Raw genomic sequence first — 11,030 nt, 5'->3', positions numbered from 1 at the left:
AACAGTCTAATAAAATCAATGTACACCAAAATGAAGATATCTTGTTTCGATTAGGGATTAGAAAACATGGTCAAACAACCATAGCCACACCATAAACTCAACACAACGCATAACCATTTTGTGGAATCTCAACCACCAACCAACATCATGGAAACTCAACCCAGCCATGTCATGAGTTTATCAGAACCATGACCAACATCCTTGAACAACAAACACAACCATACTTACAGTGCCACAAAAGCAAACACTGCACACATTCACAACTGCCTGAGCAAAATCAATGAACATCAAACAACCAGAAAGAAAGTATGGGGGGCTATTAGAATGACTCAAATGAGGCCAGCATTGGGCAAGACCGCATGATCATGTTATTTTATTACTGCATAAACCAAAAACGATTACTAAAAAATCTGTGTTACTGTAGAGAGAGAGGTCTGGGGTTACGTAGAGACAGAGTCTTTGTGTTACTTATAGAGAAAGAGTCTTGGGTATGTAGAGACAGAGTCCTGTTGTTACTGTAGAGACAGAGTCTTGTGTTACTGTAGAGCATGATGTCTTGTGTTACTGTAGAGACAGAGTATTGTGTTAATGTAGAAAGAGAGTCTTGTTCATGTAAAAACAGTCTTGTGTTATACTGTAGAGACAGAGCTTGTGTACTGTAGCGACAGAGTCTTGTGTTACAGAGAGACAGAGTCTTGTGTTAACTGTAGAGACCAGAGTCTTGTGTTACTGTAGAACAGAGTCTCGCTTACATGTAGAGAGACAGAGTTCTTGTGTTACTGTAGAGACAGATCCTTGTGGTTACTGTGAGGAGGAGTATTGAGTTACTGTAGAGAGAGAGTCTTGTTGTGTTACTGTAGAGGACAGAGTCCTTGTGTTACTGTAGAGACAGAGTCTCGCTTTACTGTAGAGACAGAAGTCTTGTGGTTACTGATAGAGACAGATCTTGTGTTACTGTAGAGACTAGAGTTCTTGTGTTACTGTAGGAAGAGAGAGTCTTGTGTTATTGTAGAGACAGAGTCCTTGTGTTACTCGTAGAGACGAGGTCTTGTGTTTACTGTAGAGACAGAGTATTGTGTTACTGTTTAGAGGACAGAGTCTTGTGTTACTGTTAGAGAGAGTGATTGAGTTACTGTAGAGAGAGAGGTCCTGTTGTTACTGTAGAGACAGAGTCCTTGTTGTTACTGTAAGACAGAGTCTTGTGTTACTGTAGAGACAGAGTCTTGTGTTACTGTAGAGAGAGAGTATTGAGTTACTGTAAGAGAGATGTCTTGTGTTACTGTAAGAACAGAGTCTTTGTGTTACTGTTAGAGACAGAGTCTCGCTTACCTGTAGAGACAGAGTCTTTGCTGTTACTGTAGAGACAGAGTCTTTGTGTGTTTACTGTAGAGACAGAGTCTTGTTGTTTACTGTAGAAGAGAGTCTTGTGTTTAATTGAGAGACAGAGTCTTTGTTACTGTAGAGACAGAGTCTTGTGTTACTGTAGAGACAGAGTATTGTGTTACTGTAGAGACAGAGTCTTGTGTTACTGTAGGAGAGAGTATTGAGTTACTGTAGAGAGAGAGTCTTGTGTTACTGTAGAGACAGAGTCTTGTGTTACTGTAGAGACAGAGTCTTGTGTTACTGTAGAGACAGAGGTCTTGTGTTTACTTGTAGAAGAGTACTTGTTACTGAGAGTACGGTGACTTGTAAGACGATTCTTCTTAAGGAAAAAAGTCCTTGTGTTACTGTAGAGACAAAGTAATTGTGCTCTTTAGAGTCAGTCTTGTGTAAAGGGTTGTTTTCCTTGGAGGAGGGCAGACTCAAGGAAATGTTTACTAGAGTTTCAGTGACATGGTGGAAGCATCCCGCCCTCTCCAGGGGAACATGTGGGACCCCCCACCGTCGCCCCTTCACCTCCAGTGTGTAACTGGCTGATACCCGCCTCAACCCTCCATGGCTGCTAGGACCCCCATGGTTAACTGGCTGGATACACTATAGCCCTCCACCCCTTCTGACCCCAGTGTGTTAAACTGGCTGATACCCCCCTCACCCCTTCACCCCCAGTAGTTATAACTGGCTGATACCCCCTCACCCTTCACCCCAGTTGTTAACTGGCCTGATAACCTTTCACCCAGTGTAACTGGCTGATAACCTTTCACCCCAGTGTGTTAACTGGCTATACCTTTCACGCCCAGTGTTACTGGCTGGATACCCCTCACTCCCTTCACCGCAGTGTTATAACTGGGCTGATACCGCCCCCTCACCCTCACCCCAGTGTTAACTGGCTGATACCCCCCCCTCACACCCTTCACCCCCAGTGTTAACTGGCTGATACCCCCTCACGCGCCTCACCCCCAGTGTTAACTGGCTGATACCCCCCTTCACACCCTGCACCCCATGTTTAACTGGCTGATCCCCCTCACCCCTTCCTCCCAGTGTTAACTGCTGATTACCCCCTCACCCCTTCACCCGCAGTGTTAACTGGCTGATACCTCCTCACCCTTCACCCCAGTGTTAATGGCTGATACCCCCCCTCACCCCTTCCCACCAGGTTAAACTTGCGGATTAGCCCCCTCACCCCTTCCCCCAGTGTTAAACTGGCTGATTCCTCCTGCACCCCTTCACCCCAGTGTTAAACTTGGCTGATACCCCCCTCACACCCTTCACCCCAGTGTTAACTGGCTGATTCCCCCCCTCACCCCTTCACCCAGTGTTTAAACTGGCTGATACCCCCTCACCCCCTTCACAATACCCCAGTTGTTAACTGGGCTAATACCCCCTCACCCCATCACCCTCTTACCCCCAGTGTTTAACTGGCTGATACCTCCCCTCACCCCTTCACCCCAGTGTTAACTGGCTGATAGCCCCTTCTACCCTTTCACACCCCAGTGTTAACTGGCTGACTCCCCCCTCACCCCTTCACCCCCCAGTGGTTAACTGGTGATACCGCCCCTCAACCCCTTCACCCCCAGTGTTAACATGGCTGATACCCCTCACCCCTTCACCCCAGTGTTAACTGGCTGATACCCCTCCCCTCACCCCTCACCCTTCACCCCCAGTGTTAACTGGCTGATAACCCCCCTCACCCCTTCACCCCAGTGTTAACTGGGCTGATACCCCCCTCACCCCTTCACCCCATGTGTTAACTGGCTGATGACCCCCCTCACCCCTTCACCCCCAGTGTTACTGGCTGATACCCCCTTCACCCCTTCCACCCTGTGTTAACTGGCTGATACCCTCTCACCCCTTCACACCCCAGTGTTAACTGGCTGATTACCCCCCTCACCCCTTCACCCACTGTGTTAAACTGGCTGATACCCCCCTCACCCTTCACCCCCATGTGTAACTGGCTGATAACCCCCCTCACCCCTTCCACCCCAGTGTTAACTGCGTTGATACACCCCCTCACCTGCCAGTGTTAACTGGCTGATTACCCCCCTCAACCTTCACCCCAGTGATTAACTGGCTGATACACCCCCTCACCCCTCACCCCTCAACCCCAGTGTTAACTAGCTGATACCCCCTTCACCCCCAGTGTTAACTGGTATACCCCCTCCTACCCTTCACCCCCAGTGTTTTAACGGCTGATACCCCTCACCCCTCACCCCCAGTGTTAACTGCTGATAGCCCCCCTTCATCCCCAGTGTTAAACTGGCTGATACCCCCCTCACCCCTGTCCCCCAGTGTGGTAACTGGCTGATAGCCCCCCCTATCCCAGTGTTAACTGGCTGATTACCCCCTCACCCCAGTGTTAACTGGCTGATAGCCCCCCGTCATCCCCCAGTGTTAACTGGCTGATAACCCCCATCCCCCATGTTAACTGGCTGATAACCCCCTCATCCCCAGTGTTTAACTGGCTGATAACCCCCTCATCCCCAGTGTTAACTGCTGATAGCCCCCTCTCCCAGTGTTAAACTGGCATGATAACCCCCTCATGCCCCAGTGTTAACTGAGCTGATAACCCCCTATACCCCAGTGTTAACTGGCTGATACCCCCCTCATCCCCAGTGTTAACTGGCTGATAAGCCCCTCATCCCCAGTGTTAACTGGCTGATAACCCCCTCATCCCCAGTGTTAACTGGCTGATAACCCCCTCATCCCCAGTGTTAACTGGCTTGATAACCCCTCATCCCCAGTGGTTAACTGGCCTGATAACCCCTCATCCTCATCACACCCACCTTAAGATGTCTCTTTTCCCTCCTATCTTCCCTCTGCCTTTATACACTACACTATAATAAATGCCTCTATAGTCTCCTCTGTTTCTCATTAGGCCCCTGTGAATGCCCTTGGGCCCCCCTCCACCCACCCCCTGGGTAGCTGAATCTGGGAGGTGAAGGATCTCAGAGGATGTTGGGACGGACGACGGACGGATAAACGGACGGACGGGGGGGGGGGGGGGGGGGGGGTGTAGGTGGTTGTAAGGGGGTCGAAGGGGGTGCAGTGGGTTGCAAGGTGAGAGGAAGAAGTAAGGATGTGGGAAACGTGACTCCAGTCCACTGCTCACATCCTGTCAACTACAGGATGGGAGACTGGACTGGAACTGGGAACCCTTAAGGTCATGCTACACCACCCTTCCGCTTTGCCTCCACTCCTCGCCACACTGGGTCACTTTCACGGCGGCAGCTGAGAGGGATTGGGCCCCTGGGTTATTGTTTCCCTGCTGGAAGGTGGGGACAAACATAATTAAAGATCCAGCAGAGTGCAAAATCCTTCCAGGGAAAAAAACACTCCAGAGTGTGTGGACAGTGTTTGGGTGTGGAGTGGGACTCCAGCGTTGGTTCGGGAATCCGGCGCCAGCGGGGCGGATGATAGGAGTGGAAGAACAGGGGATATTTTTAGAAGTGGATAGTTACCTTGGGTGGTCGGCTTCTAGGCGTGATCGTTTGTGTGGAGATAGGAGCAGACTAACCACAGGATAGAGCCAACAGAGGAAGTTTGTGTGTGAGATGTGTGTGTGTGTAACGCTCCGTTCTAGGGGTCCGCGCTCACATTCGCTGAAAAGGGAGAGCCAGGGACAAGAAGGAGAGATGAACTGAGGGGTTCATTTTCTTCTTTCACCTTTTTCAGTTTCCTGAAACTCTCTTTGGAAATTCCATCGGAACCTCTTTAAGAAAGAACAGATTTCCTTCATTCCCTTGATAGAAGTACACAGATAAGCCCACTCTCTCTCACCGGAATGTTACTGTGTTGTAAGGTCAAACTGTGCCAGTCTCTGCACACACAGAAGATGCTTACCCTACGTACAATACCACTGTTACAGATCTGCCTGAGGGGCCATGCCTTGGCCCTGCTAGTGCACCAGTCAGTCCTGCCAAGCCCCATTACTCCTGGCATCTCATCGTCCCTGGTCCAGAGAGAGGCAGTTGGAGTTAAGGGATCAGGGCAAGGAGTTTGGCAGCAGGATAGGGGTCGAGGGGGCTGTGTGAGGGGGTGAGGGGCGGAAGGCAGGGGGGCCCTCCAGACACCCACGTTCCTGTCTCGGGGGTAACACACAGTGCCACAGAAGGAAACTGCACGGCGCCGCTCACTCGAACATGGCAGTAAAAATAGGTATCAACGTGACACACCCTGAAGACGTTGCCACACAAAAATATTCATACACACACACTGACAACTTCATTGCACTTGACGTACCAACCACTCACCTTCCACTCATCTCAGGCTCTTTAAAAGACATCTCCATCTCAAGTCTCGCTCCATACTCAACTACTCACCTCTCCACACGCTTCCGCCAGACTTCTGACACATAATTACTCAATACGGAACACTTATCTACTCACTCAACCTCTCAAGGGCTAGACTACGCGTTTGCTCATAAGATCAAGAATTCAATTGCGCCTCTTGACATCCCCCCAGCTCTCTCATCATCCCTGTACTCGTCAGTCAAATTCACACCCAATGATCTGTGCATTGGTTACAGATGGAAGTGGGTCTCTCCTACTCTCCTCTTCTGCCTGACCTCGGTGCAGACTCCCTCATTGAGTGACTACGTGTTTTGTTCTAAGATGATGTCATGGCAGTGCTAGTAGTTCGGAAATAGTGAAGGGAACTCACTCCCTTGACCAATTTGACACTCTCTGGTCGTCCGTCAGGTGCTCTTTGGTGACCCCTATCAATAAGGGTAAGCCACCCACGTGGCGGCTTCTTCCCTCTATCATTCTTTCATTCAACCATCTGTCCCCCTGCTCTACTTTGTATATGGATTCATAGCTGCGCTCAGCTTCAACAATCCTCTTGAACTCACTCATGTACTGCCTGTTATGTTGGCGTCTGGCTTCTAGATACCCACATGTCTGAACCACAACACTGAGGTTAGGTATACAGTGACCAGTAGTGTGAGGCTCAACAATCAGGCCAACCGACAAGCAGCCCCAGGAGCAGGTCACGGAATGCCTATATACCTTGACCAACTCGCTATCATGCTCTTAACCCCAACACAACCACAAACACAACACAGTCACACACACTACATGAACACCACTACGGCACACACAACGGGTACATCACATCTCCCACCCCTATCACCACACAGCCTAGCGGAAGCACTCTACACACTATCATTCCTACACACAAGCCACACTATCCACCACCATCACATACGTACTTCCCAATACCCATTCTAGCATAACATAGTTGCTCCTGGATCGTCTATACATTATAAAACACAACGACTATGATTATGCTCTCGAGGGTAAACATAACAGCCTTGATCCTCCAAGACATACCCCCTCCGAACCCACCCTCAATATCTCCTGGACCATTGGTGAAAGGTCTAGGCGGGTAGGAGGCTCACCTTCATTGTTTGTCAGCTACTGTACTGTTATTCAAGGAAACATAATCTTCTGAACATTTTAACAAAAGTACCCCAAAGGACTAGTGGCCTGGACCGCAGGGCTTACCTCCCTGTCTTTGTTTTCATATAAGATAGCGAGGCAGGGAGGGGCAAGAGGGTCAGGAGGGCAGGAGGTGAGGAAGCAGAGAGGGTCAGGAGGGCCACGAGAGGCAGAGTGCTAGAAGTGTAGCAGAGAGAGCGAGAGCGAAGGGGCACGAGGCGTGAGACGAGCGCACCAAGAGGGTCTGCGCAGCGGAGGCGATCGGTCTAGGCCTTTTCGCCGCATGTGCCTAGGACGGTGGTGCGTGAGAGCAGAGGTAGGAGGGGCACGGTGGAGGCGACTGAGAGCTGAGGGTGAGAGCAGAGAGGGGCAGGAGGAGCAGGACGGTGAGAGCAGTGAGGGCAGGAGGGGCAGGAGGGGCAGGAGGAGCAGGACGGTGAGAGCAGTAGGGGCAGGAGGGCAGGAGGGCAGGAGGGCAGGAGGGGCAGGAGGGGCAGGAGAGTAGGGGCAGAGAGGGGCAGGAGAGTAGGGGCAGAGAGGGGCAGGAGGGGCAGGAGGATGAGAGCAGAAAGGGCAGGAGGGTGAGAGCAGAGAGGGGCAGGAGGGCAGAGGGTGAGAGCAGAGAGGGGCAGGAGGAGCAGGATGGTGAGAGCAGTGAGGGGCAGAGGAGGGGCAGGAGGGGCAGCCAGGGGAGCAGGAGGGTGAGAGCAGTGAGGGCTAGCGTGAGGGGCGTAGGAGGGCAGGTAGAGTACCGCGGGCAGAGAGGGGCATGGAGATAGGGGCAGAAGGAGGAGGGGCAGCGGATAACTAGAGGGGCAGGAGGCGTGAGAGCGAGAGGGCAGAGTGCAGGATGGAGGAGAGGCGCAGGAGGTGAGCAGCAAGGGGCACGCCCAGGACAGGAGTATGATGAGCAGAACTCCTAAGTCAGCTGGATATGATCAGCCCTGCAGGCTGACGGTCACAGATAGGAGGGCGAGATCACGATCCATGATGACGGCAGAATGGCAAGGACGAGGACAGGAGGCTGAGGAGCAAGCGTCACGGACAGGACCGGGGGGACAGGGTCGAGCGGGAGGACTGGGCGTCGCGTGATTGAGCAGATGTCTAAAGCTCGATGCCGGCAGTGGCGGGTGGGGCAGGAGGCGAGGAGAGTGAGAGCAGAGAGGGTGATGGAGTCAGACGCCTAATGGACTTGGCAGCCAGAGCGATTGATGGGCCCAGGGTCCTATTGGCCAAACAGTAGCCCCACCCTGTGACCCTGGCTCCTCTGGCGCTGCTATCTCCTCTGGCCCTGGCCAGCTTCATGCCCAGCCAGCCTCTACCCAGGACAGGGAAAGGCAGAGTGGGGCAGACAGGGCTGTCACGGTGCCTCCTCTGCCCCTGAATCCTGAATCCTGCCTGGCCTTCATCCTATTTCACCCCCCTTACCTCCCACCTTCCCTCCTGCCACCTTTGAACAGAACCAGAGACCCCCCCCCCCCCTGTCTATAGACCTCCAGCTCCCCTCCCACCTCCACCCCCCGCAGCCTCCTCCCGTCCCCAAGCACAGGATGCTGTGAGCAGGGCTGAGGGAGCAGATAAGCCTGGTGCCCTGGGAAACTCTGCCCAAACCTGAGCATTTCAGCAGCTGGGCTATTCCTGGCCCTGAGGAATAAGGTAGCACGTAAACGAAAGTAAAAAGCTTTTATATATAGACCTAGTAGAGGGAGAGAGGGAGGGAGGCTGAGAAAAGAGACAGGCTAAGGGGGAGAAACTGTGCCAGAGTCATAGGATGTATTGTTGGTACAAACAGTGTTGAGATATACATTACTCTCTGGTATTGGTGTGTATTTAGCACCCACTGCCACTATATTTTGTTGAACCTAAGCACATAAACAATGAGACAGAGTGAGCAAGAGATTGACTGACCATTCCATCAGAGAGGGGGAATAGAGAGAGGGGGAATAGAGAGAGAGAGAGAGAGAGAGAGAGAGAGAGAGAGAGAGAGAAGAGAGAGAGAGAGAGAGAGACCACTCCATCAATGGGGAGAGAGAGAGGGAGAGAGTGGGGGGAGGAGGGAGAGATAAAGAGAGAGGGTGAGAGAGAAAGTGTAATTGAGAAASAGAGCGAGCGAGAGGGAGAGAGAGCGAGACAGAGAGAGTTTAACAGAGAGGGTGCATCAGTGAGAAAGAGGTGGACAGATGATTCATATCCTAAACCTTATTTCCATTTCCTGAGCTCTAGCATTTGTGACAGAGTGGCACTGACAGGGACTTGGGAGTACAGGACACTGTAATGAGTGAATCCCAGAGTGAGTTGGTAGTTGTTAAATGTTACCTGTGACATAGATGTAGACAGCACTCTGCCTGCGGGTCCGATGGCTGTACCGACACCGGAACGATCCTGTGTGCTGGGCCTGTGCTGAGCTAATAATCAGTTGGCTGCAGTAATGCTGGCTCTGCCTCCCACAGCGAGAATCCTCCAATTGCACACTCTCTTTATCTCTGGCCACACCTCCAGGGAACACCCACGACAGCTCCCATCGACCCCTGATTGGTCAAAGGTAGATTGCTGTAAAACATTTCATCTCTCTCATTGCATCACAACTTCTGAAAGCTGACCATAAAAAGGTGTATTTAAAAGGTGTATATAAAAGCTAATCTGATCAGTGAATAAGTCTAGGTAGACAATCTTTCCTTTATCTTGACATTTCCCACTTGACCCCTTTCACTAACCTACAACCACCCCACCCCGACCCCCGAGCAGCGCTCACTGATCTGCACTGACTGCCCTCCCACCCATTCCCGCAACCTATCACCTCTGACCTCTAACCTTTGACTCCAGAGAGACTCACCTGCAGTGGATCGTCAGCGTCTGGTTGGCCTCCAGGACCAGCTGTCGACTCTTCACATCCAGAACAGGAACACTGAACTTCCCCTTAGGCTCCCTCTCCACTTTACCTGGGAGAGAGAACAGAGATGTCTTATTGGCTTTACCTGGGAAAGAGAACAGAGATGATGTCTTATTGGCTTTACCTGGGAGAGAGAACATAGATTATGTCTTATTGGCTTTACCTGGGAGAGAGAACAGAGATGTCTTATTGGCTTTACCTGGGANTATTGGCTTTACCTGGGAGAGAGAACAGAGATGTCTTATTGGCTTTAGCTGGGAGAGAGAACAGAGAGGATGTCTTATTGGCTTTACCTGGGAGAGAGAACAGAGAGGATGTCTTATTGGCTTTACGTGGGAGAGAGAACAGAGAGGATGTCTTATTGGCTTTACGTGGGAGAGAGAACAGAGATGTCTTAAAGGCTGCAGGCCAGGCAGGCCCCCATACATTGCTCTTTGCTCATAACAATCAGTGACTGATCAACATATTTCCTCATGAAAATCTGAATCAACTTTGCAATATACTCATATATACAGGTTGAATTTCGCAAAACTACTAGCCACTACGATGGCACACAAGTGATAACAACACGATGGCACCTATTCTAACAAATTCAACCACTCCCACCATATTAGCCAATAATACCACTGACCACTCACTGTTACACTACTGACCATAGCTCTGGTCCAGGGGGTTAGTGCAAATGATTTCCTTCATGAAGGAATGCACACTAACACCGTGGTCCAGAGCTATGCTGGACACAACAACATGAACCAATAAATACCAGAGAACAATACAACAACTGACCACAACACTAGTGGTGTTGACAGATCAACTGACAGCCTCATCATAGACACTCCCAGGCAGAAACACCAGACCCTCGTCACCTCCTCGTTCCCATGCCACTAAACCACTTGAGGACCAAAGTGGAAATGCGTAAGCAGTGTCACTTTTGTTTATTAAATAAAAGCAATGCTCTACTCCATGGTAAGTGAGGATTATTAATGAGAGATAAATGATGCTGTCCATCCACCCTTCCTTCCTCTCAGTCCAAACAGAAACATTCACACAGACACGTCCTTAAACCAGCCAACTCATAAATGGAACCTAATTCACACTTTTGGATCCTAAACCTAATTCCCTATACTGTGCACTTGATTAAATTGATATAGCTATAACAGGAAAAAAGGAAATTATGCGTAGCAATGTATTGAGTGATCTAAAAATCTATTTCCAGGAAATCAAGTGTGTTTTTACTGTTGCAAGCCGTTATTTAAAGGAGATGATTTATGTGTTACAAATTACCAATGAGTTGTGGCTTGAGCCAACAGCAGGGTACTGATGAC

The 11,030-nt window shown here is 50.6% G+C and overlaps 1 protein-coding gene across 1 annotated transcript in view; it reads right to left on the bottom strand.

The window, feature by feature from the left end:
• The window catches only part of flt1 (fms related receptor tyrosine kinase 1), a 56,040-nt gene that overhangs the window by 40,928 nt on the left and 4,082 nt on the right, over nt 1-11,030 (bottom strand). Inside the window, exons 2-3 of the mRNA XM_070446797.1 lie at nt 9,649-9,754; nt 9,132-9,343 (exon numbers count right to left, since the gene is read on the bottom strand). Of these exons, the coding sequence (XP_070302898.1) occupies nt 9,132-9,343; nt 9,649-9,754 (318 nt within the window). The remainder of the gene's footprint in view (nt 1-9,131; nt 9,344-9,648; nt 9,755-11,030) is intronic.

This window comes from Salvelinus sp. IW2-2015, linkage group LG14 (genome assembly GCF_002910315.2).
Source record: "Salvelinus sp. IW2-2015 linkage group LG14, ASM291031v2, whole genome shotgun sequence".
Lineage (NCBI taxonomy): Eukaryota > Metazoa > Chordata > Actinopteri > Salmoniformes > Salmonidae > Salvelinus > Salvelinus sp. IW2-2015.
This window is presented reverse-complemented; position numbering and strand designations above follow the sequence as displayed.